The 26,932-nt window shown below is 39.8% G+C and overlaps 1 protein-coding gene across 1 annotated transcript in view; it reads right to left on the bottom strand.

Moving 5' to 3' along the window:
- Window positions 1-287: 287 nt before the first annotated feature.
- Window positions 288-26,932, bottom strand: part of sipa1l1 (signal-induced proliferation-associated 1 like 1) — a 130,785-nt gene continuing 104,140 nt past the window's right edge. The window contains exons 12-25 of the mRNA XM_055232292.1: window positions 26,166-26,745; window positions 20,088-20,186; window positions 19,265-19,440; window positions 17,983-18,270; window positions 16,141-16,292; window positions 11,077-11,180; window positions 9,488-9,981; window positions 6,486-6,677; window positions 4,519-4,690; window positions 2,963-3,197; window positions 1,875-2,042; window positions 1,676-1,787; window positions 1,201-1,279; window positions 288-457 (exon numbers count right to left, since the gene is read on the bottom strand). Coding sequence (XP_055088267.1) covers window positions 314-457; window positions 1,201-1,279; window positions 1,676-1,787; window positions 1,875-2,042; window positions 2,963-3,197; window positions 4,519-4,690; window positions 6,486-6,677; window positions 9,488-9,981; window positions 11,077-11,180; window positions 16,141-16,292; window positions 17,983-18,270; window positions 19,265-19,440; window positions 20,088-20,186; window positions 26,166-26,745 — 2,995 coding nt within the window. The 3' untranslated portion in view covers window positions 288-313. The remainder of the gene's footprint in view (window positions 458-1,200; window positions 1,280-1,675; window positions 1,788-1,874; window positions 2,043-2,962; window positions 3,198-4,518; window positions 4,691-6,485; window positions 6,678-9,487; window positions 9,982-11,076; window positions 11,181-16,140; window positions 16,293-17,982; window positions 18,271-19,264; window positions 19,441-20,087; window positions 20,187-26,165; window positions 26,746-26,932) is intronic.

Below are 26,932 nucleotides of genomic sequence, written 5' to 3'. Positions count from 1 at the left end.
TGAATCCAGGAAAAAATGAGAAGAGACAGATTAGTTTTTTCTTGGCAAATTTGTAAAAAAAAAAAAAAAAAAAAAATCAGTGTTCAGCCCATTTCACAGTCTGTTAATGTTTCTAAATTTGGCAAACATTAGCTTAAATCTTGTCATTTTAAGTGAAGATTTGCAGACAATAAAATCCTGGTTGAGCAAAACTTGAAAAAATTGTAGCAAAAAAAGAAAAAAAAAAACCTTGGTAATTATGCCATCGTCTGGACTTTCTTCATTTGGCTTCCCCTTTGAAACACTGATACTGTACATTTCCTATTGGGGCTGGTCAGTTCATGTCGATGGTGTTGAAGACCCACTCGGTGAACTTCTTGAGTTTGGCTGCAGAGGTCTGGGACTCCTCTTGGAGGCGCTGGTTCTCTTCCCACAGACGCTTGATCTGAGCCTGCATCCGTAACTTCTCCTCGCGCTCCTACAAGAATGTTAATGCTAATTAGTTCATTACAATTTAAATATTGGACATTTCAGTTTCCCTTTGAACATGAGGATTAGTATATGACGCCCTGAAACATGTTTAAAAGCTGAATTAGCAGCGTGGCTAGTGACAACAAGACGGATGCTACAAATATATTCAAACACAGATAAATGGATGTAGATAAGTCCTACTGTGAATCATTCCAGGCAACACAACAGTATCTGCATGAATACAATGAGAGAGACTGTTTCTGTTTTGTGTGAGGTGTGCGTCAGCCAAACACTTCTGCAATAATAAACACCAGTGTAACTAGTAATGTCAGTTTAGTTTGTATTATACAAACTGACTCACTGTGTTATACAGTGTGAGTCAGCTTCAATAAGACCAAAGACCATTACAGTATTTATGTAGCCCGTTGATGCTCAAGTGATGACTTTTACATAAGATACAGAATGACTTTACATTACATTTTGGATGCACTTTTAAAGTGAATACACTTTAATTATGTGGTTAAACTAAATTTCACATTAGTTCAAGTGTAAATGTGCCTGACTTTAATATAAAACACATGACTATAATGTGTTAAAGAGGCAACTAATAAAGATCAAAATAATATAAATATATCTCATAACATTATAATATAGATGTATAGTGCTAGATTTATATTTCACTTATTTCATTTGTTAGTTAACTTAATTATACATTGTGGTTAAGAGTGTTCTCATATAACGTTTCCTCACTTTCTTCAAGTCCTCCTGCAGCATCTTCACCATGGCCTCCAGTTTGGTCACCTTCCTCTCCAGTCCAATGTGGCCCTCACTGCAAGACAAAAGACCATATTATTATTACGACAATGAATCAAAACACTAATTCAAGTTCTTAAACTATTCACACTAGGAAAATATTTGTCCATCTGAGCACCACCAGATTTAAACCAGGTCTATAACAGAACTACACCAGGGCTTAAAAAGGACCACACTGTTGCTGTACTAGTGCTACATTTGGCACCATCTGAAGGAGCTTGTGTACACGGACCACAGTTTGAGAAACACTGCGCTAATATGTATTCAAATATTATTCCAATCATTATGAGCTTCATGGAGAAATTTAGAGTGCTGACCTTCCCAAAATAAGGCACAGAATGAATGAATTATTATTTATGAATTATTATCTACAAGCTCAATAGAACGGCTCATCTGAACTGTAGAGATTTACCTGGAGGCGGGACGGGACAGTGGGGCCGGCTGCAGCTCGATGTGGGGCTGCTGAGGACTGGAGGCTCCACTGCTCCTGTGGTTAGCATCACCAAACACGTAACTCCTTTGAACTGCATAAGAGGAAAGTTTGTCAGTTCATACTTCACGTTTTAACTCGAATATGAGACTCTGATTTTTATCTTGTGTCTGTTTATTACCATAGTGCGGTCCTCTCTCGCTCTCGAAGGTACTGGCCACGTCCACCAGGTGGGTCCACTCCAGGGGGCTGTCTCGGCCTGAAGGGAGGGGCATCAGCTCAGGGGGGAGGGGCCCGCGATGGCGCTCCACCAAATCCACCAGGGAAGTGTCTGATGCTGACAGATCTCCTGGACACAATTCATAAGTAAAACGTCTCCTAAAATATTTGTTTCATTATTTTTATGTACTTTTTACTATTGTGGTGACAACAGATATTTCTGGATGGACATTATTGGTTGAGGAAGCAAACTTTCCATTCATTTTCCGGACACTTAAAGCTACCTGACATAAGAAGCACAGGTGAGTCTGGACAAAGGTCAGATGAGGGGAGGGAGGAACTCTATCGACTGGTGAGAATACAAAAAAGAATTGGTAGCTTTAAAAGCGCTGTACCTGATTTTCAGTGTCTTAAAAATAGAAGTAGTTCATTTTAAACAGGTTGCACGGGTTCAAACTTTCCTATCACATTCTGAGAACCCTAATTGTTCACTGCGATGAGGTTATAAGTGCTTTACACTGTTCAGAATCACAGCAGTCACGGTATTGCCAACAACAACTAGCAGCAACAGCAAAAGCGTAATTCATGGTTTTTGGGCGATAAAAACATTTATAATTTGATGCAGACAGCACAGAGTGATCTTGTTTGATCCTAAGTGTGGCTTTTACAATATAATAAAATCTATACAGGGGCAAAACTAATTAAAATTGACTACAAGAAAAGAACAAAACAAAATGGTACAGCCCCATTAAAGTAATAATGTGTTTTGTTGTAACAGGCCTTTCCACAGTGGTTAAAACTAGATGTGACATCACATCACAAGGCATTATGGGATACCCTGTAAAACAAACAAATGCTAAAGCAGAGTCGCTGTGTCCTCCTCTGTTCAAGCAACCTCTTCATTTCAGTTCTAACATTTTGTGACATTAACTTGTTTTTCCAACACAGTTTCTGGTTTTACAGTGTTTAAATGTAGAATGTCATGAGCCATGAGTCGAACTGTCCGTCGTGACATCACCTGTAAATTTGTAAAGTGGATTATACTCTTACCATGCAGTTTGACTCCCAGCTTGTAGGAGGGCCTCCGCAATGGGACTCCTCGTGTGGTGGGTGAACGGGGCAGGGTGGAGCAGCTGAAGAGCACGTCAGTGGCCAGTGCGGGCTCGTTGACCGTGTCCGACAGGGGCGGCAGGCGCTGGCCCCTGTAGATGCTCTCATCTGACAGGGTCCTGTGAAGGGAGCGGCGCCGCGACAGGGGCTGCTCCGGATCAGACTTCTGAGAGTGCTGCAGGGAGAGCACAATGTTATGTCACGTGTTTGGATGTAAATGCTGGTTTTCAGACCATGAATGACTATGATTACAACACACTCTTTGCCTGTGAGAATTACATCTGTGTGTATTATTTATACTGAGGGACATCAGTCTGATCACAAAACCCTCAGTCACGACTCGAGCCAGAGCCAAACATGCTCGTGCAATCAGGTTTTTTCCAGTGGTGCATATGAAATGAAGGAGCTCACTGGTCAATTTAGTGCTTTGCTCAATTATTCTGCAGAAATCTACAATGTTTTTCAGTTCCCTGTGATATTTTTTCCTCGTTAGCAGACATATTTGTTTTGATACAGACTGGCCCCCATCACAACAGAAAACTATGCGACGATGCAGTTTGCTCACAATTTGAAACGTATCTGAATAAATGGGCCACAATATAAATACGCTTTTGATTTTTGAGGCCTCAGAAGAACAAAAAGAAATGTTTCCTCTGAAGAAATACTGTAATTGAATGAAATGTTACTGTCAAACAAATCAGAGATAGGCCTTTATGAAGTCGTTTCATCAGATCTGGTGAAAACATGTTTGAATATTTTTATAAGAGAGAGAGAGACGCAGTGAAAAAAAACCCCTCCTACAAAGCATTAGCAAAAGATCATAGTTAATCTAACACCTACAACCAGGAGATGTTGAAGGGAAACAATGAATTTACCTCCTTCGCCCCTCATCACATTTCATAACTGTAAATCCCACCCACAAAAGAGAAATGGTGATAGAAAACTACCTGCCTCCATAATTCTACTTTTTTCACTGCAAATCGTGCCCTCTGAAATTACACTGAGGACGACTCAAAGGGCTTTCAACTATATGCACTGAATATTAAAATGTTTAATATTTAAACTGCAAAAAACCAAACTAAACACACACACTGAAAATGGCACAGTTCAGCAACTAGTTCAAAATTCATCAGCATTTATAATTTGAAATTTGATGAGACAAATTATAGTAGAGTAGTGACATGTGAGCCACTTATGAAGGAACATTGAGTGTTATAGTATTAAATATTGTTGTTTGGGCTCATCTGAAAACTTAGCAATTATGTTTCAGTGGTTCATCATTAAAATATACAGAGGTGGCACACTTAATAGTCTTATGGGATAAGATTAATAAAATAAACATCTTTTGCATATACTAAACATTGAATGAATTTTCCAGTTCAAAAATCTAAATCCAGTGCTCAGTGTAGAGGAGTTAAACTTGCAGCCAACAAAACACTCAGCTGAAGATCGTAGATTATTCCATAAATGTCCGTACTAGAAGAGGTTGTGTTTACCTTGTCCTTGTGTCGGCGTGGCGGCGCGGGGGGGCTGTCTGGAGCGTTGTGCCGCTTCACGTCCTCCTCCATGGTGGACTTGCCGTGGGGCTGAGGGGAGTGCATGTCCCGCAGAGAGGGGCGCGCTGCTGGGGTAGGGATCACGTCCACACTGCTCTCACCCGGAGACTTTCTGGAGGACCACAAAGAAGATGGTACACTTGTCACAATATGAAGATATAACAATACATTTATCAGGAAAAGGAAAAAAGTAAACTGCATGATTCTAGCAGAAAAAAAATGTTAATGTGTTAAATTTGGAATTTCTGGAACATGGTCCAACTCTGTTATAATGTGAAGGCAATATTTGAACATGTCTACGTCATATCTGGGGACAAACATAATGGCCAAGTTGTATTTGTTATAATTTGCTGTTTTGGTTGTCAAGACGATTATCCAATCAGAGGTCAGAATGAGCCTCACATGAGTCTCTCATTTGGGTTGCCAGTTTCAATATGGAAAACAAGTTTGCTTAAACCTAAAATGACTCTCTCTGATCTGAATGGTCACTACCTAAACCCCAGCACCTGTAGTCAATCATCATCAGTGCTAGTGCAGCCTCTGCAGCTCAGTGAGTGAATTCTGGAAGTTCTTAGATTTCACATGAGGCCTGTCCATAAACTGAGAATGAGAAAAACCTGTAAGTTTCCTCTATCTGCAGGTAACTAGGGTTCAGTTGTGGTCATATTAAATCCATTTTGAACCTTCATGTGTAGTATTTATATCCTCCAGCAGAGGGCAATCAATGTGAAAGAAATCTGTCAATTCACAACTGTACTAAGTACTTTAAATACTTTTGAATATTTAAATACCTATTGCCATACATATTGGAATATGACATAAATGAAAAATAACAAGAAAAGTATTGACACAACACAATGTATGAAAAGAAGATTATGTGAGAACGAATTAGTCCCAACACACTTTTTTTTTTTTAAAGCCAACTGAAGTGTATTACTTTTCTAAACCACTAGAGGGCAATCAGGCAATATGAAAATACTGTCAACAAGAATGAAGAGAGAACCACATATTAACACCTCAATGTGGCATTATTAATGGAATGTAAAAAATTTTGGGCAAGGAAAGATATGCAACAATAGTGCCACTGTTGATGTGTAAAGTAATACAGACAGTATTAGTAGTACAAACAAATAGTGCATTTAACAGGATTATATTTGTACTTTATAGGCTATACAAAATCCTGTTTTAGCTTTGGTGTGACCCCAGAAGTTGCTCGTTTAAAGTGCAAAAAACAGATTTTCAATATTCTTCAGTAATGACTTTGATAAATATTTAGCACAGGTACTATCTCACCAAACATAGTTTTACATCAGTTAAGTGGCAGTGAAGAAAAGTCGAAAAATAAAAGTGGAAAATCACAGAACAAACTGGCTTTGGCTCTTGTTTACTGTTTGGTTGCTTGACAACAGTTTATTGAATTACCTCAACGTGCTGCTGCACGTCCAACTAGGAAGAACAACTATAGACTTCATCTTAAATATCATGTTAACTACGTTTTGGTGCAATTAGAATGTTCGAGGGTTGTGAAAAGTATTGAAACTTGATACTAATTGATACTAAAACTAGAATCGAAACTACTCATTTGAATAAGTATCGATACTAAAAAGTTACTTTCACAGGACAGAAATGAACTTTGTTGAATATCTTTAGAATGATCTTGAGCTGTGTCAGAACAAGTATAAGACAGACTAATATACACCCATGGACCACTATGGAACCTACCTGGACGACTGAGGGATTACACAGATAGAAGACCATGTGGTAATATAAAAGAAAGTACTACTATTTAATACTGAAAATCATTCTGTCGTCTAAATAAGTCTATTCATAGTCCTATTTATAGTACTGAAATCAAGAAATTTTAGTATTGTGACCACACTAGTGTGTACTTTAAACTATAGTCTTACTTGCGCGTGTCTCCAAAGTCCACAGAGTTGATGGTGGACCCGGGCTTCCTCCAGCCGATCAGGTACTTGGACTGAGCTCCCTGTCTGGGGTAGAAGCTCTTGGGTCCAGCTGGGGACACGGAGGACTGAGAGGGGGACGTGGCCGAGGAGGAGGACTCTTCTCTGGGCGAGCTGTGAGCAGAGTGTCTGGAGCTGCAGGCACAGGTGGAAGAAAGGTTAATGGGACAGTACTGTGAAGACAAAAAATTAGTACATTAAAGAGGGAGTATTTTACTTCTATGGAGGTATTAACTGCCAACACATAATGTATTTAGACTATCACGTTAGCTTTCATTGTAAATGTTATATTGGCTGAAAACAATGTATTGTGTTTTATAAGTTTCACTTTTTTGATGCTCTGAGGCGCCTCTCCCTTGACTCCCCCTTCAGACCGCTATCACAACACAATCAGTGTGCATCAGTGTGCGTCATTGCATCAGGTTTGTCAAGTTGTTGTATACACTACTTCATCCAATTGTTGGTTCATAAAAACACATTAAAAATACATACTGAAGCCTTGTTTTACCATTATCATATTAGTGACAGTAATAAAGTCCCAGTATCATCTATTAGACAAAGAGATAGACAGATATATATTGTTTGACCGACATATCAGGTCAGTATCTGTACTTTTTAGCTTGCTGGCTGTCGGGCTTTGATGTCTAAAAAGTACACACAAAGATTTATTTTAACACTTAAAAGCAAAGAGATAAATGCACAAATCGTGACGACAGCTCTCTTAAAGGTTTGTGGTAAAAAAGTGCTGTGGGTGAGTTTGCAGTAAATTTCAATGACATAATACGGGGAAAATAATCTAAATCGGCCAAAAAATAACAGATGCTGTGGATTCTAAACAATCAGCATCGGCCAGGAAAAAACCCTATCACTCAATCTCAAATCTGTGGCTTCATCATAGGCCAGTTGGACTCATCTTTTCCACTATGACAAAGTGCAATCGGACCTAAAGCCCCGCACGGCCTGGTCACAACCGCTCCCTCTGTCTGTGCAGTGACTTATGTGTTTGTCATAGACCATAACCCTGAGCTGCTCCACACATCACCTACAGGCCCGGCACACGTGGCCTGCATTTCCTCCTAATGTGGAAAGATGGGAGCGGGGTTAAATGGCCACTGTTGTTTTCCAGGAAGATCTAATTGAGGGAGTTGGATCGTATAGGTAATAAAGATTAGAGTAATGAGAAGTGGAAATGCCTGGTACACTGCAGAGGTCAGGCAAATGTAAAGAAGACCAAGCGGTGTAATTATATTGACACATGAGATTAAAGGTGCAGTATGAAGGGTTTTTCAAAGTATAAAAAAATCAGATACTAATCCATAGTAAGCCTCATACTGAAACTAGATTTGAGCAGGTATCAATACTAAAAAAGTCATATTTATCCATCTGCTTGTCTTCATGGAGGGTATATTTAACTTATCTATTTCCATGGAGATAAGTAGGTGAAGTTACAGTACCAAATTACAGGTCAGATCTGTGGAGAGGAGATCCCATTCACGGTATGAATGCATGTTTTTAAGGTACTTTTGAGCAATACAAACATCTGAAACTGAACAAATGCATGACACTACACAAGTTTAATAACGTAATGTGGAGCACTTCAGTCAAGGCAACAGCATCTCTATGGAGACAAGGTGTGATACCCTCCAGAAAAGTTACATAGGGCACCTTTGAATGGATCTTAATGCATTTTTATCTTTGGGTTCCACTTCCTGTTAATGACATTTTGAGGAGTTTTTCCCATTCAGTCTTGTTTTAGTGTCAAATTTGTCAAACTTGGTTAAAAACTTGTACAATAATTTATAGTTAAATCCTGCCCTCATGCCCCCTCTTTCTGATATGATAAAACACTTTGTAACTTTTCTGTAGTAATGTACACCCCCAGAAGTCCACAGTATGGCATAGCACCTGTCCAGCTACAATTTATTCAATTACAAGTATTTTATTGCTCAAAATTACATGGAAAAACGTCTCTCTTCACAGATCTGATCTATAATTTGGTCTTGTGGCGTCAACTGTTTAGATAATGATACAGTGTGGAACATTCTAGGTACTGTGATGTTGAATTTTCTCTCCCCTTTGAGCAGAAATTGCTTGTGACAATGCAACCTCACGCAGAGACATTTTCCATTTGTAACAAAGTGCCAAGACAAAAGCAAACTACAAATTTGAAAGAAAAATAAGAATTTGAACAATTTGAGCGTGTTAACCATGTTAGCCTTCAGCAAATGCATTGTACAGGTGTTCATTAGCATTTTTAATCTCGGCAGAGTCATTTTTGTGGCCAGTTCATTTATTTAATTTTCTGGTGTTGCTTTGTAATATTTTTATACTATTGGTTCTCATAATATTTCTACCCGAGCTGGATTCTCAGAAAGATTACAAATAAGCACTGTATTTAAAGGTGTAACTTTTCTGGTGGAGGGTACCTGCTCATCTCCATGACAATCTTTTATGCTTTGCCTGAAATGTTTCACAGTGTGACTGTGCATGCATTTTATCTGTGGGTTTAACTTCCTGTTATCAATGACATTTTGAGGACTTTTTCCCATTCAAAAGATGAATGTTTTGAATTCTTTCATCGCTATGGCAACAATGGTCCTAGTTTTTCATAATTCTGGATATGTTGTGAAACTTGTCAACCTTGGTTTAAAAGGCATGTAATTATTGATTGTTAAACTGATCTATAGCAGGTATTTCATTGTGTGTTTTTAATGCTCAAAAATACCTTGAAAAACATGCATTACCTCTCCACAGATCTGAACTGTAACTTGGCCCATTTACATCACCTGCTCATCTCCATGGGGATAAAGACGTTTAATGTTATACTGTGGAACATTCCAGACAAATTATCAAACATCTCCATAGAGACAAGCAGGAAAAAAGGTGGCAAACCCTCCATCAAAAAGTTACACAGTGCATGTGTAAAAATACTGACAAAACCAAACCTGGAGTGAGATCCCATGTCACTCAGACTGTAGGTGCTGGCGTCTCTAACCAGCAGGTGTGTAGGTGGAGTCCTCCCTTCTCTGCTCTCCGACGGAGGCCCTGGAGACTCAGCTGCAGCAGGGGACCTCTCCAGCATCCTCCTGCCCCCCTCAGTGGGACTGTGCCAGGGTGATGTGGACCTCTCCCTGTCCCTGCTGTCCCTGCCTCCACTGGGCGCTAGTAGAGAGGTGGTGCTGCCGTGGTGGGAGTGTGAGTGGGCGTGGTGGGTGGGGGCGTAGGAGCCGGTGCTGGTGTCTATGCCGCTGTCCGCTGAGGAGCCCTGTAGGTAGCCCCCTCCCCCCAGGCCGTTGGGCTCGGGTTCGCCCTGCTCCCCGCTGGACCCCCCTCCTCCTGCCCCAAGCTCATACCACTTATCACTGTCACTGTGGCCCCCGCTCGACGCAGTGCTGGAGAGGGTGTTACTGCTGGAGTGACCGGAGTAGGGGCTGTCGGACTGTAGACAGACAGGAAACACAAGTTTATTCTGACAGTTCATTATCAACGTATCAACATTGCTTGGGGAGATGAAGCTAACTGGAGGGACTGCTCTGCCTGAAGCTGTGATACTCAAAGCAGACTTTATAATCTGAGCTTTGTTTTAACAAGAAGAATTAAGAATTAACTTAAAGAGGGAGTATTAGATTTATATGGGTTAACTGTCAACACATATTTTGATCACCATGTTGCCTTTTATTGTTTTGAAAATGCTGTATTTGCCAAAAACAGCAAATTAAAATGTTTAATTATTTCCAGTTTTGTCCCCACTCCCTTTTGCTCTTCATGCTAAGTCACCCCCCATTCAGAGTGCTATCTGATTACAATTGCATGCATTTTGCTAATAAAACTACTGCATACGTTTGTGAAGTTGTAGTGTAGTTTTCTCATATCATGCTTTTGTATATTTATGTATAATGAGGTAGTTATTGCATGTTGGTGCATGGGTGAGGCTGGTTGATGAGCTGAACTTTGGATGGAGTAGTACTGCTAAGAAAAGTTCAGAAGTAGTGTATTGTTTTGTATCATGCTTTTGTATAGTGTGGGATCATGGATGATGTGGGCCTGGGGGCTGAGCATTGGACAGAATCTTACAGCTAAACGTAAGGAGGGTTTGAATAGGGTTCAGGAGAGATCACTGGATTACTTAAACATGCATGGATGACACAAAACCTCTTCAGGCACATAGAATGCTCCAAAAGCAGATTTTGCTTAATTTTGCTCTTTAAGTTGCTTAATTTTGCTCTTTAAGTACAACAGGTGAGGTCATTAGTACAGTTAAACATATTCCTCTGATTATTCAACATTTAAGTCACAAGCTTGCTAGCATTAGCCAACAGTTACACTCTCGAACATTTAAGCCAATCACACAACATGTTGTCCAACTCTATTTTCTGTTTTTAGACCATCTAAACACTTAAGTCTATTATAAACATTACAGGACAATGAAATGTTGTCTTGCCGTATAAAGCCAGCACCAGTGATCGTACTTTTATGAAAATCAATAAACAATATAATAACTCAGTGTAGTGCTGTGTGTGAACTCATCACAGACCTGGCTGCCTTTCTTGGGGGAGAGGTGGATGACCTGCTCCTGTCTCTGGATGCGTGGACCCCCAGAGAACCCTGGGCCAGATTTGGAGGGTGGGGCATCTGCAATAATAAAAACACAGACAACTTCAGTGACAAAAATAAGCCAAAAGCCTGGAGCTCAAATGGATGACTTCCATCTGACTCAGTAGAGCAGCAGTTGCCTCCAGTGGGAGAGATGGGAGCAGTGGCAGCTATATTTACTCTAGTACTTTTATTTAAGGGGAGATTTTGGAGAGAGACCGCAGCCGTTAGAGTAACATTTAACTGTTTTATACTCAATTTCTAAAATTCAATACATTTTTGGCTGATAGAATTAGTAATATTTTGTTATATTTTGTTACGTGATTATGTGTTCAAAAACAGAGCTTAAAGGTGCACTATGTAGCTTTTCTGGAGAGGGGTCCACCACCTGCTTGTCTCCATGGAGATTTTTGAGCAAGGAAATGGTTATTTAATAAATACAAACAGATGAATGTCATACTGTGGAACATTCAAGGCAAATCAATAACCTTTCCATAGAGGCAAGTAGGTGGCAGACCGCCCCATCAGAAAAGTTACATAGTGCACCTTTAAATTTAGTGATTTGTTCTGAATGTGTTTATATAGACGCAGTTAGACGTTTCATTGTGAATTGTTAGAAAATGCCTAAAAACTTCCACAAAACTTTCCATCCATGGGTTTCAGAATGATGAAAGATGAGGACTGTTGCCATAGCAATTAACAAATTAATGAACGGGGGGAAAAGTCCTTTGTTGAATAACATCAAGTTGAAACCCACCTCCTCCCATCATTCAATACGACCGCAGTGCTATTGTTATGGTAAAGCTAAATCACAAACAATTTTCTCTCCTCTCGCAGCCGTCGTGAAAACAAAACCTGCAATATTTGTCATCTAACACTTTGAAACAAGCGCCTGTCCCTGGTCGCCCACTGCTGGTTCACTACTGTTTGTTCTGGGTTAGCTACCAGTGTGAGAGGATGACTGCGTAACGCTTAAATGTGTGTATGTCCCAAAGCTAAACTCCAAAACGCCACTGTTGTGTAATTGTCTACACGTTATGCAAGAGAGAGACAAAAAAAGACAGAATGAGAGAGAGGGAGAGAGAAAGAGAGACAGAGAAAGAGAGAGGGAAGGCCGACACATTGTCCACAGTGTGAAGAGGAAGAGAGTAACATCTGCTAGGAAAAAAATAACAAATCTTGTGCTAGATATCCCCCAATTTGCTGGCAGAGAAATTACTACTTTGCATAGCGACTCCGCACAAAGACTCGAGGGGCTGTTCCTGCTAATTAGAGACGCTTATTCATGTGGATGCCTGCCTTTTGAAGAATCGCCCTTATGAAATGAATGTAGGATTGGTCGTCTTGTCTTGCAGTGTGGGCAGGAAGAATATAAAATGTGAAGCTAACCAAGTGAAGTTATGAATTTGTATATCCAAGCGAGCTGGTGGTTGGGAAAAGATTAACACCCTAGACTAGCAACAGGCTAATAATCCTCCAGCTAAATCCTGATCAAACCTGGATGAATATCTGGAGATGTTTGTTTTAAAGCTATAGTACGTTTTGTTTTGTTTTTTTAACCAAAGGGAAGGAGAACCATAGAACTTGTGGTGGAGGCTTGTCATGGAGAGGTCATATGTTTGCCTGGAATGTTCTACAGTATGGCATTAAACTTAACTCTTGTCACTTTGGAGACAAGAAGGTGACACCATGAGGTCGAGTTACAGGTCGGATCTGTGGAGAGGCGACCCTGCTCATGGTAAGAAAGCATGTTTTTCAAGGTATTTTCATGTATAAAAACACCAGCAATTACATGAACACGAGATAGAACAGTTTAATGACAAACTGGCAAAGAAATAAAACTAGTAGGTGACTGACCGCCATATTTTGTTAGCTATAATGAGGATTTTAAAGTGACATGTCTAGCTGCTTAAAATTTTAACAAATTAAGATAATGTCAACCCATTTTACATTAGCCTTCAAGTCTCCAGCTGAATTGGCTCAAATTATCATTGTAATGTAACTATGTACCACTATAACCTCAATGGCATCACTCTGCTTTGTGATACAGACCTAAAATGTATGTTTCAAGCTGACAAATTTATGTCAAATACTCCCATCCTATGTATCACCAAGTCTGCACACCGCTGACTTAGAATAATAGTCTTATCCTCCAGCGAGGTAGCCCTGACCAAACTGAGTGATCTGTAAACAGGCCTTGGTCCAAACTAAAGCAATAACACTGTAAAACAGAAGCAGATTACATAATTAAATTCAATCATGGTTACAAAATATGTATCTAGTCCTGATATGAAAAATGGCTGTAGCACTAATGGGTTGCCAGGGTATAAGGTTACACCACAAATCTCCTCATAATATTGCAATAGTTTTTATATCACAAGGGTTTATGACTCATTAAATCTGGGAAAACATTGCACAATTAATAAATGTAGCAACCCTACCCTTTAAAAGCCCTGTGTATTTCCTGGACTTGAGCTGTCATCAACACTCAGAGGTCACAGGGTCAAACTGGGAGAAGCAGGAAGTGGACAGTAACCACAGAGCAGAACGAATCAGACAGGGCTAGACTCCAGGTCCGAAGAGCATTGTTCCAAAACCGCTGAATTAAAACTACAGCGCCGTGAGCAACCACAAAATACAAGACCTATAGTTTTATCCTTGTGATCAGAGTGGACAGAAGCAGGATTAGGGGAAGTTGGTAGCACAACTGCCCGGTAAAGACGGGTCCTGCTGGGCCAAACGGGGTGCACGAGAGGGGCATGTTGATTTTGTGGTGGAAGTCTGCGCAAACTATAGAAGTGAGGAAAAGTCCCCTCATCGTGGATGGATTGGGACTTGTAATTAGACCTAAACCGTAAAAAGAAAAGGGAATTAAAGGGATTGGATGTTTATAATAGAAATGTAGTAAATCTAGTCTCAAAAGAATGCAATGTCATTTAGTAAGTCTGCCTCCGCGTCTGATGTGGTACTTCTCTGCTGTGCGCTCTACAGCAAAGATACGAAATGAGATGATGCATTTAGAGGCAACACTAACATTTCAAACTCAATTTTTATATTGAAGAAAACATTTAACAGCATTTAAAAGTGCATATTTATGTAGGCTTTGGCTGGAATGTTCCACAGTATAGCATTAACACATCTATCTGACCATTATTGGATTATGGCTGTTTGATCAATCAGAAATACCTTGAATAACATACATTCTTAGCTGGGTTGCCTCTCCACAGATCTGACCTGTTATTTGAACTTGCTTATCTACATAAAGACTCTTCTAAAGATTCTCGCCAATGCAATAACATCTCCAAATGTTACATAGTGCCCCTTTAACTTAAAATAACACTAGCTTTTTTAATATTACCATGTGGTCTCATACTAGTTCTGATATCGAACAAGTCCATTTTTAATCTAAGCAGAAATGGTCTGATTTTGCCTGCTCCAATAAGTGTATAGTTCTGATATAAGTTATAGTAACATATTTAACAAATCTGTATCAGGGTTTTAAGTACACATAATGCTGGATATAGAATTTTAACACATTTGGCAAATGAAATAATTTGAATAATAGACATCTAGGGAATTTTTTGGCTCATAATTCAATAATTTTCAAGATGTTTTTAATTATGACTGCATTATTTAGACATAGATAACCCAAATATGCTTAAAAAGATGTATTAAAAAATATATTTTAGTGTTGACTACGCATTCTTCTCATTTGTGTGGCATTGTGCCCCTGTGGTTGTGCTTATAAAACAAAATTAGATCCGCCTGTGTGTCACAGCAAGATTAATCAGTTATAGCAAGTTAAAATGAATGGTATTGAGTAAATTTCTCCTTCAGGAAATTTTGCACAAAGGAGGTGTGATTTCCTGCATTTTAGTGGGTTTTAGAGGTTTTTGGAAATCCCAACTGCTCTTTTTTACTTTGATGGCAGTAACAGTGTCGACTTCTCCCATAATTCAGCAAAGAGGGAGAAATTTTCAATGACAAAATGTCTGGAAAACACGTCAATTATTTTCCAGGTTGTCCAGGATTTGTGGAGAACCCGGCAATCGGTTCCGTACAGGTGAGGAAATTAAGCAGATAACATTATTATTATTACTATGACAATAAAAGTTGAGGAACAATATTATACCTATACCAAGTAAACTAGTGAATTTGCCAACTAAAAGCAAACTTGGTTGTTTTGAGGAGGCTGTGGCTGTCAACGGTGCAGCATTATGATGAAATCCCCTGCTGCAGAATCTGTCACCGTACACACAGCTATAGCTCCAGGCTTCTGCAGTGTCATCTCAAAAAGTGTATCCCCCTCACAGTTCAATATACAGTACGCTATATAAAGACAGTTATTCTTCAACTTTCTATAGGGGCTGGTGACCCTCACGACCCTCAAGACCCTCCCACTTCCTCTGCTCTGGACCAATCAAGTGTAGCCTTTCCCCTGGTTCTACCCTCAGTACTACCTGTCTCTCGGAGGACATAGAAGAGTGATGGTTACCTGCAAACCTGAAACAAAGCACAAAGAAAAAGACGTTTGATTAGTTAAAGAATACTGTCATTACAAAGATTAACAGCATGCACAAATGTACTGTAAAATGTGAACCTAATCTAAAGATGATTAGAAAACTAGAAAGCAGAATGAGCCTCACAAGTCCCTCTGACTCTCTCTGATCTGAATGGTCACTATCTAAACCCCAGCATGTGCTTTCCGATAGGGGAAAGAGAAAACTGTAAAATATTGGACTCAACTGCTTTACCATCACTCTGTGCACCAAGGTTCTTAGCCATATTCCAATCGTAAGCACTTAAATGCTTAATGCACTCACTTAGCATCTTCGGCAGCCCTGACCTAAACTGTCACATAAAACACCTGGATAACAGAATAACTCTTTTGAAAGTCTACACCAAAACCCATTTACACTGACTGGCTAGGCTGCAGAGAGCGATCCTATGAATAAATGCGTCGGATGATGTTGTTGGCATTGATCCGGTGGCTTGGTTTGTACTTACTGCTCGGGCATGGACTTCTGCCTCCAGTGGGCGGAGCTTCCCGAGGCCTCGCTGGAGCAGGACAGGTTACTGGGGGAGCTGCGGTTGTGTGGGGAGCGGCCCAGACCCAGAGAGGAGGCGAGGCTGTAGCTCTCACTGCCTGGGGACATCCTGGTAGAATGTAGAGGGAGAGGTGCAGGTCAAACAAAGAAATAACATAAGGGATTGGGGTTGGGTGACATGTGATAAATATTCACACATTTTCTGATTAGTGCTGCTCTGTGCAATTAGACTCACTTCTCCTATTGGTCAGTCTCAGTTAAAGGTCAACACAATTTTCATAGTTTTGTATATTTATGGAGAATTATCGTCTGGGAGTATGGATGACATAGGCTTGTGGGCGGAGCCTTGTACAGGTTCATACTGCCAACCATAAGGAGGGTTTGAACAGGGGCTAATAGAGATCACTGGATTACTCAAACATGAATAGATGACATATAAAACATCTTCAGACATGTTTTTGATGAGGAAATGACATTATACCAAGGTAGAAAGCTCTAAAAAGTTGATTTTGCTTAATACCACCTCTGCTGAGTGAGTGACAGGTGGATTTAACCAATTACAGTGAAGTGTGAACCCTCAGAAGATGCCGATGATGAAGCTGACATAGTGTTTAAGCAGCTCTATCAATTAAAGTCAGCTGTGTAATGTCTGCATCCATTTTAAGTACATATACAAATATCCAGCAAATGTACATTTCACATTTTTTTTCTTATTAAAGCTTAAAAAGGAGTGTGAAGAATAAAACATATTAATTCCCACCCCTGTTGTGAAAAGGGTAAACTCTGAATAATTAGGATGCAAAATAACAGGGATCACTGCAAACCATTTAAAATGAATGAGCTCAGTTTCTCAGGTTTTTAAGACACTGACAATCAGGTACAAGGCCTTTCATCTTTTGGCACCTGGTCCAGCCTTACATCCACGCCGGAGAGAAGAGGAGTTTTTACTTCAGAGGAAATGCCATCGATTGCTCAGAGCAGCTCAGGTTCCATCACAGTCTGGAGGAACCACTGATTACATTTAAGCACTTTACAGAGGGCCTTTGAGGTGATATGGGTAATAATAGCATCTCTATGTGACTGAGATTTCATTTAAAGAGGTCCATTTACAATTAGGATGGGAAAAAAGTTAGATTTTCGGCAATCTGCAATCAGATTAGCACAAGTTTACACTGCAGCACGATATTATTCTAATGTGCTTAAATCAACACGGCATCCATTTCTGGAGTTGGCTTGCTACCTGTATGATTCCATGGAAATAGAAAGTTAATATGATGCTTTTTTTTAAGTTTTATGCCATACTGTGGAGTATTATAGCCAAAGGTACAACATTTCCATGGAAAGAAGCAGGAAAAGACCCTAGAGATACAAACCCGCTCACATAAGGGACGATTCTCAGAGCAATAAAAACATCTAAAATGAAAAGTTTGCTAAATGTTAAATGGTAAGGCCTTAAATTGATGAATAATTTGTTATCTAATAAACTTAGGTTGTGTGAAATGTTACTCTGTGTTTCTTTCATGGCACCTTACTTCTTATGCATACTCAGGAATAAGACCAGTTCTAAAATTTCACTAGCTGTAAACCTGACAAAAAGAAGCAATGAAACCTTTTAACTGATTATGTTTACATTATAGAGTATATAGCATACGATTGAAGAGGATTTAAATGTAGTCTTTAATGTGACGTTAAGAGATAGAATGTCTAGTACAAGGATCAATACTTTCAAAAACCCAGAGCTATATCAGAACTTTATTCCAGCATACTTGTGTGTAGTGCCATCCCCTAACCACTATTACCTCTTGGAGTCCAGGGGCCGTCCGTCGCTGCTGACACTGCGGGGGATAGCTGCTCCCCTCTCCAGTCTCTCCGCCGACAGGGTCTTGCCCACGGAGCTGCCCAGACTGATGGCCCGGTTTGGGGTGTGGGGCTGGGGGGAGGCGGTCAGGGACTGCTGGGGGCTGCTGGAGGTACGCTGCCACTTGTTGTTGTTGCTGCGGAAGGGGAACTTGTATTCGAAGGAGCCGGAGTCGTTACTGCTACTTTTGTATTCGCTCATGGGCAGACGGTAGAGCTCCGAGCAGCCTCTGTGGTGAGAGAGGGAAATTAAATACATTTGTCTTACATTGCTGCTATTGGGTTGACACATATCCCAGCAACTATGGGCCTTAAGGGTAACACATGCTTTGTCACACAGGGTTATACTGACAGATATTTACTGATTCACTATGAGCTGTTTTTTAATATATACGACTTGGCTGTATGACAATAGTATGCTATGCTACTTTGCTATACAACAGCGGGCCCAAAGCGTGGCCCACGGGCCAAACTTGGCCTGTGACAAGGCTGCAAGAAGGCTGCTTCCAGATTTTTTAAATCAATTTAACAATACATTCATTTGCAGAAGCACATTTTAGTGTGCAAACTGTCATTAGGTTTGGTCCTCGACTCATAATATTATCATATAATGATTCAGTGCTTGTGTGTTTCTGCTTTCCCCATCCACTACTATGTTTGGTCAGCTTCTCTGTGAGTGAAAGGTGATTTAAGAGATCAGAAGCCCATCGGCCCATTGTTTTAGTGGAAAGGCCAAATAAACATACTAACATACTAAGAGTACGTGGATTGTTACATATGATTTGGTACAGCTATGTTTATTTCAAAGTAAAAATAAAAATTATACAAGTACATTTGTCCATTGGGTATTTACAAACCAACAGCTTGAAAAATAAAGGGCAGAGGTGTGACCTTATGTAATAAAGCCCAAAAAAGTGCAACTTTTTAGTGGAGGCACATCACCAACATACCTCTGTGGAAAATGAGAGGTCAAATCATACTGTGGAACATTCTCTATAGAGATAAGTAAATGTCTATATGGGGAACATTTTATCCAAGGCAAAACATTTTCATGGAGACAAGCAGGAAGACGCCTCCTCCATGTCATGTTTTAGTCAGGTTTGTGGAAATGCAAGCCTGCTTTAACTTAGTCTATTTCTGGGGGGAAAAATATGAGGTGGGTCTTTAAGAAAGACATACTAGAATACCCCCTACAAGTTACAGAAAGTGTAAATAAACATTGACCTGCGTGGGGTGGCGTCCTCGTGCGGGGGGATGATGACCACTCGCACAGCCACAGACGTCCTGAGCAGGTCGATCATCTGCTCGTGTGTCAGCGTCGCCACGGAGACCTTACAGATCTCCACCAATCGGCTGCCCTGTCTGAGTCCAGCCTGCCAGGCGTAACCGTACGGCTCCACCTGCAAAACACAGACGGGTTAAGAGTAAACAGAAGGAGGTTGGGAGTCGTACATTTCCGGGTAATTCTAGTTAAATCGAGACTGATCAAAACTTTGGTCTATGGAAAAATAACATGGAGCTGTTTTTTTTGTGTGATTTAAACAGTATTTTGCCCTTATAATATAATGTACAGTTTTACAATTTTGCTCTCGCACAGATGTATTGTAAAAGAAGCTCTTAAGGTCAAAGCGATCTCTGAGCTGTCTGCATCTAATTATAAACCGTTTAAGAATCAAGAAATGTGTTGTTAGCATGCTGCTTGTTTTTAGCTTTAACACAATGCTGAAAGATGTGCAAAGCTTATAAACTCATTGCTGTGAATAATTAGGATGCTCTGAATACATATGGTAGGTGAGGAATAACTTTTGGCAGAAAACGTCTTAAAATGAACTGGTTCTGTTTTCACAATTTTAAAACTGTAAAAATCTGATGTAACACGTTTAACCTTTTTTATACCGGCAAGTTATGAAGACATTTTGGATACAATAATGAGAAAGAATCACTCAGCCTCAGCCAATTATTTCAGAACTAGAAGATGGTACGAATATTACCAGCAGCTTTCAAATATATATGTCCATGTTACTAGGTCTCATATAGATTAGTTTACCTCTGCAACAATGCCTTCATAGTTCACATGGAATCCAAGTTGTCCCAGGCCATTCCTCCGCAGGGTCATCTCTGTTGTCTCACATCCCTTTGTCAAATACTGCACAAGAACAAGGCAAAAAAATAAATAAATACAAAGAGTTAAACTAGTACTAAGAGAAAAGAATATTCATTAGTAACCGTAGATATCGACAAGGGAAAGAGGAAAGTGTAGATAACATTTTATAACCTGATTCTTTCATTCAGTTACAGATGCACAATGTAACTCCATGTCGACAAGCAAATAATGCCACTAGGCCAAGTTACAAGTCAGATCTGTGGAAATGTGACCCCGATCAGTAAGAATGCATGTTTGTAAAGGTATTTATCAACATGAAAAACATCTGTAACGGAATGAATGCTTCATACAAAGGTTTTATGCCACATGGTGAAACATCCCAGGAAAATAGATATCACTATGGAGACCTGCAGGTAGCAGATCCTCTGTCAGAAAAGTTACACAGTGCACCTTTAAAGGCCCTGTATCCCAATTTTTTCCATGTATTTGAGCAAAATTTGTCTTGCCCCAGCACAGACATATTGTATAAGAAGCTCTTGAGGTCAAAATAAGGTGAGTACTGTCTGCATCTAATTCTAAAGCTTTTTATTGTTCCATAATCAGGAAGACGTGGTTAGCATGCTATTTGTTGTTTGCTTAAAGTTGTGGAAAGCCCTTATAAACTCATTGCAGTGACTAATTAGGATACCGTAAATTTCGGATTATAAGCCGCTACTTTTTTTCCACGCTTTGAACCCTGCGGCTTTTACAGCAGTGCGGCTTATATATGGAATTTTACTGGATAACGGCCCCTGGGGGGCGCTCTCTAGCTGTAAACGTAAAAGTGAGACAGACGTGGGGAAAGATTCTGCTCTGAAGAATTCACTAGTTTTGATTTTGAACGATCATTTTGCGCATCATGAAATGGATATGATGCAGTTTTTAAGATAAAGAAACAGAAAGGAAACAGAGCAGGGGTCGGCCTTTAACACGCAAAGAGCCATTTGGACCCACTTTCCACATAAAATAAAACACTGGGAGCCGCAAATACTTTTTGACATCTAAAATGAAGATAACACTGTATAATAACAATAATGTAACGGAATAATGTAGGTTTTACTTTCACGGACAAGCCTTCTACACGTGGCAGATAAATATGGCAAAAACAACTTAAGTGCATTAAAAAAATACAACTCACCAAACCGCTGCATCATGCATCGCGCTGATTATGTGATTATGTCTACTCTACTCCGCAGTTTCTTTAAAAAAACAACAACAACAAAACTCGTAGCGTATCGTTTAATCCCAGGTGCTTATTCTCCATGTGCCAAAGCAGTTTTGAAGGTTTCATTGCCTTATTTGCTTTTCCCGTATGTTACGCAGAGCGGACTCTGTGCGTGAGTCACCTGTAGCGACAAACCCAGATTTTAAGTAGGCATTGTCTGTTAAATTTATCTTTCTTTTTCTTGGAGGTCGTAGTCTCCTCTTCTGGCTCCTCAGTTGTCCTTTTCCCCTTTGTTAAAAAGATCTCCAAAGACTTTTGTTTTGGCTCATTTTCACTCGCTTGTGGCTCTACTTTTGTGCGTCGTGTCTGATGTGTTATACGTGATACGTCACCGCGGAGACAAGAGCAGATAATATACTTGCTACTACATCAAATAGATTTCTGTGGCGATTTCCAGCAGGATTTCCATGATACATCTACGGACGAGCTTATTAGTGTGTCATTAGGGACGGGCCAAAGTTGCTCCTGACCCCTGTGCGCACAGCGTCTGAAAATCAGGGCTCTTTACGCAGGACTGTGAGCTGTGTCTGTGTCAGTTCCCAAGCCACGCAGAGCCGCAGTATAAGGCTGAAAGAGGCGCATACGGCTCCGGAGCCGCGAGTTGCCGACCCCTGAAATAGAGCCACTGCACGTAAGCTCGACATCAATGAATCCAACTTGGTCAATGTAAAAAGACGACAAAAGTTTTCAGAGGAAATAAAAGCAGATTTTCCGTGTTGGTGCAGCTTTATTTTCTAAACCTGCAGATGTGTTCATCCCGTGTTGTTGTCGTGTTGGTGCCAATTTTCAGGCAGTTTAAAAAAAAGCGTGTCGGTGCAGCGTCTTTCTGTGTAAATATCTCATGTTACAATATGAAAACCTGCGGCTTTTATTCAGGTGCGGCTTATATATGTACAAAATTGATTTTCTCTTCAAATTTAGCTGGTGCGGCTTATATCAAGGTGCGCTCTGTAGTCCGAAATTTACGGTACTTGGAATGCTTAAGGTAAACAAGGAACAACTTTGGACCAAACTGTTAATAATAATAAAATAAATAAATAACAAAACTCATTCTTTTCACGGTTTTAACACACTAAAAATCAGGTACAGCACGTTTAACTATAGCAAACTGACAAACTCAAGTCAATAAATCTGTCTGCAGTCTGGCACCTGATATGAATGGCTACACTGAGTTGTCCTCTGCAGCACGCAGCTCTGAGGATAAAGTACAAACAAGAGGGAAAAAAAATAATAATAAAAGTACAGCGAAATCTCCACACACGCCCAAGGCCAGAAAGTGGCTGTCCTTGGCACACAGCTCCCCCGAATGATTGAAGATAATGACGACAAAAACTCCAAACTGAAAATGGACACTATTCTGAGGTGTGTGTATTTGGACATGCAGGGTTAGCTACAAATATAATAACATAAGAAAATATATACTGGGGGGAAGTTCATTTATTATATTTTCTCTATTAGACTAATTAGTTCTTAGTAGTTCTTTTAAGTCCATTAGTGAGTTTATAATTGAGACTGCTTTAATTGTTATACATGCATTTCTATAGTTGTACTTGCTAATTTAAAGGTACATACATTTTCTGATGGAGGGTACACCACCTATAGAAATGTTATTGCAATATCTGGAATGTTCCACAGTATGGCATTAAAGCGGGGGATATTAACTGCTAACACATAAATCATTAAGATCCCCATGTTACCTTTTATTGTTTTGAAAATGCTATATTTGCTGAAAACAATGTATTAACGTATTTTCTAAGAGTGCATCCAGCTAAAGACACTACTGCACATCGCAACAGGTTTGTGAAGTTGTAGCGTGTTGTTTTGTATCATGCTTTTGTTTATTTAGTCGAGTCTTAAACAGAATCTTACAGCTAACCGTAACGAGGGTTTGAACGGGGCCTGGAAGAGATCACTAAATTACTCAGAGATGCATGGATGACATCTAAAACCTCTTCAGGCATGTTTTGACGGCACGTTATAAGATGGCAGAATTTTGTATAATATCCCCTTTTTAAACTTATCAATGATCTCAATGGAAATAAGCACACTACACTACTGGGCAAAGGTACAGGTCAGATCTGTGGAGATAAGTAACAAGGCATGTTTAGAGATATTTTCGAGAGATCAGTAATAAAAAAAAAAGCAAGTTATACAAGTTTAGCTCCATACTGTGAAATATTTCAGGCAAAGCAATAACATTCCTATGGAGACAAGCAGGTGGCATACTTCCCACCACAAAAGTTACACAGTGCATCTTTAAGTATGTCAAAACAATGTGCATTAAAATAGTAACATCCAACAGCTCTCACTACGGCCTCATTTGAATGTATGTGGGCCATCAAGGTTACATAAACATAACAGACTCATCTTGCAGGCATATAGACAGACTGACGCTTTGAAGGAGCTCGCTGGGGAACTGTTTTAAAGCACTAATCATTACATAAGAAAACACCTTTTTTTTCTTCTAAGTCGCTGCCATGGAAACAGCTAAGGAAAAAGAACAAGCTAGCAGCCTTCCCTTCCGTTCGCTCGGTGTGTGTAGGTGTATGTGAGCACGTCCTCCGCGAAAAATGAAACTACATCTTAAATTCGCAAGATATGAATGGCCCGGTAATGAGACCACACAATAACCTGCAAATTGAGAGCAGCGACTGAAACAGAGAAAATTATCAGTGAGTTTGGTTTGAGAATGCCTCCTCTTACGCCATTATGTTATTATGGCATCAGCAGAGGAGACAAGAACAAGAAAAGAAGGAAATCATTGAGTCACCCGATTATGCTATTAATAAAGATGTTTATTTAACACAATGTGATCTAATTTAAGACCATCTAAGAAAAGTGTGAGTGGACAAACAGCATGAAAGCATCAGTCTAAAACGAGAACCAGGAAGAAAAAAATGTCAGAAGCTCCCAAAAAACAAGAGGAGGAATAAAAGCTTTGAATTTGTGTCTCTTGGCAAAGCTACTAAGGTTAAGGTGCAGGTTATTGTTCCCACAGAGAAATCTGTCCTCTGCATTTGACCCGTCCTTCACTGCCAGTGGAGCAACCTCAGGAGCAGCGGGCGCCACTAGTGTTGTCAAAGTACTACAATTTCAGACTCAATTTTAGTATTAAGGGATTGACTCAATACTCTAGAATCTATGAAGATAAAAATGCTCCTTTTTAGTAATAGAAAGTCATTTTGATATATAAAATAGGACTTTATGTTACCATGGGGTCTTGTGATTGTTCTGATAAAGCTCAACATCACACGAAAACTGTTCAGGAAAGTTCAAATTTTGTCCTGTTAATGTTATTTTTTGTAGTATCAATATTTGCTCAAATTAGTATCTAACTTACTAATTTCAATATTAGTTTTAGTATCACTTAGCATCTCTGATCACTGTAATAATCTGTAAAAATCCATTTTACAGTATTTTTTTATATAATCCTAGGCCTGTCATGATACTAACTATATCGACTTATCATTGAATATATGAAAACTGGAACAATATGTTTTGTACCTCAATATTTATCGTGAGTACATTTTCTCTGAAAAAGTGAGGAGATTTGGGGTATTTTGTTGTAATATCATAAGATTTGAGATGTGGAGGGGTAAATAAGTCCCTTTTATGGCTAATTATTACATTCTGCTGTTTACTTGTTGCAGCTCATGTCTTAATGATACTGCCTATATAAAAGTGGTTTACTTTGATTATCTTGCATTATTTTAATCTAATAAATCTAATAATTAATATCAAAGTAGTTTCAATTGTTTATTACAATATTTCTCTGTAGCTTCAAAATGTGTTATCGTGACAGGCCAGTTTACAGAGGTAGGCTGGTACGGTGTCCATAAACTGTAGCTTTTTCCTTTTTGTCCATTTTGTTGAGTTTTCAGACTGTCTAAAAACTCATGTGGTTAGGTTTCCACATACATGTTGCGTGTTGCCATGGTAACTCTGATCCCCAGCACAGTGGTATCAATCAATCCATACCTCAAACGTGGCGTGTAGAGAAGAGAGCGACGGAGCGGATCGCAGTGAAACGCTGGTACAGTAATGTGTTGTGTGCACCTCACTGGTTCTGTTTGTTTTTAATATATATTTGAATTATAAAAATAATTCAGGGCTATGTTGATTCATTACTAAAGACACATCACCTTATGTTCTATTAATCTGTTTAAGTTATGATTTGGTAATATTTTGTATAACTGAATAATCATGGTCAGTTGGTGGTCTTAAAATTGCAGACGTGATGATGTCATACTTTCAGATGGGGGCAAGAGCCAGATTGTACTTTGCCATGAAATATACAAAAGGTAAATTCACAAAATGTTTGAAGCTGATCATTTCCATTAGTGACCAGACCCAAGACCCAAAATCTGCATTTAACAATATTAAATTTAGTTGTGTCTCATGTGTATTAAAGGACACATATTAAGTGGTTTTCTGATCTATGTCTATGTTGTTTCCCCATCCAAAACATACCTAGAGTTGTGTTTTGTTTCATTCACACATGTTTAACACACAAACCCTGCATTTAGGTTCTTCTCTCAAACTGAAAACGCTCTGTTCCACCTTGTGATGTCATGTGGCAATACAGGAAGTGCTCCACTGTGTTTTTAAACTCCAGACACCTTCACTAAAATTATTTGTATAATTACCGCCCTGGAAACTCCATTCTCTATTTTGCATAATATTGGACCTTTAAACAACATTGGCCTATATAATGTCATGATGCCGTCTGAAACCCATGTACAGTTTGTGTGCTTTACCTCCAATCTCTTGATGACCTCCTTGAAATCCTCCGTGTTGTTACTGACGCTGCGCAGGGACAAGCACTCTCCCCTCTCATAGAATATCTTCAGCGAGGCGGGGTTAGTCAGTGTCCAGCCAATCACGTCCTTTGCCGCGCAGTTGAACACCACTTCCTTCCCCTCTTGGTCCAGCACTACTATAAAGTCATTGGATATGGCCAGGAGCGCGTCCAGTTCCCCTCCCGAGCTGTGGTCTTCAGCGTGCACCTGCCAAGTCACTGCTCCCAAACTTCTCAGCTCTGCACCCTGATATGGTCTGGTCTTCTCTTTCTTCTTATGAGCTAGGGAAATGAAGGGGAACTTGCCCGAGGGGTCGATCGGGGTGCTCGTGGTGTGGCGTTCGGCCAGGTCGCGTAGGTACTCCTGCCGGGTGCGGGTGGCCATGGCACAGAACTTGTTAGATTTGTGGGCGGCGTTTTCGGCGTTGATGACCTTAGCCAGCAGGAAGTCCCGGAACACGGAGGACTTGGGAAAGGTGACGTTTTCAGGGATGGGCGGGCCGAAGGATGGCATGTCTTTGGAGCGGGTGACTGCAACACTGGGATGGAAAGGGAGAAATAATGTATGAGAATGATACATAATAATACATTTACATAGTGCTGTACAAAAAGTTAATTTGGTTTGTACAATTTCTAGTTTTGAAGTGAATATGTTGAGTTTTATGGGTGTAATGTATGTATGAGATATTTGTTTTAGGCAAAAATGAATCAAATCTACCCCTACAG

Source organism: Periophthalmus magnuspinnatus, chromosome 24 (assembly GCF_009829125.3).
Source record: "Periophthalmus magnuspinnatus isolate fPerMag1 chromosome 24, fPerMag1.2.pri, whole genome shotgun sequence".
Classification (NCBI taxonomy): Eukaryota; Metazoa; Chordata; class Actinopteri; order Gobiiformes; family Gobiidae; genus Periophthalmus; species Periophthalmus magnuspinnatus.
Note: the sequence above shows the minus strand (reverse complement) of the source record. Positions and strands in the feature narration are given on the sequence as shown.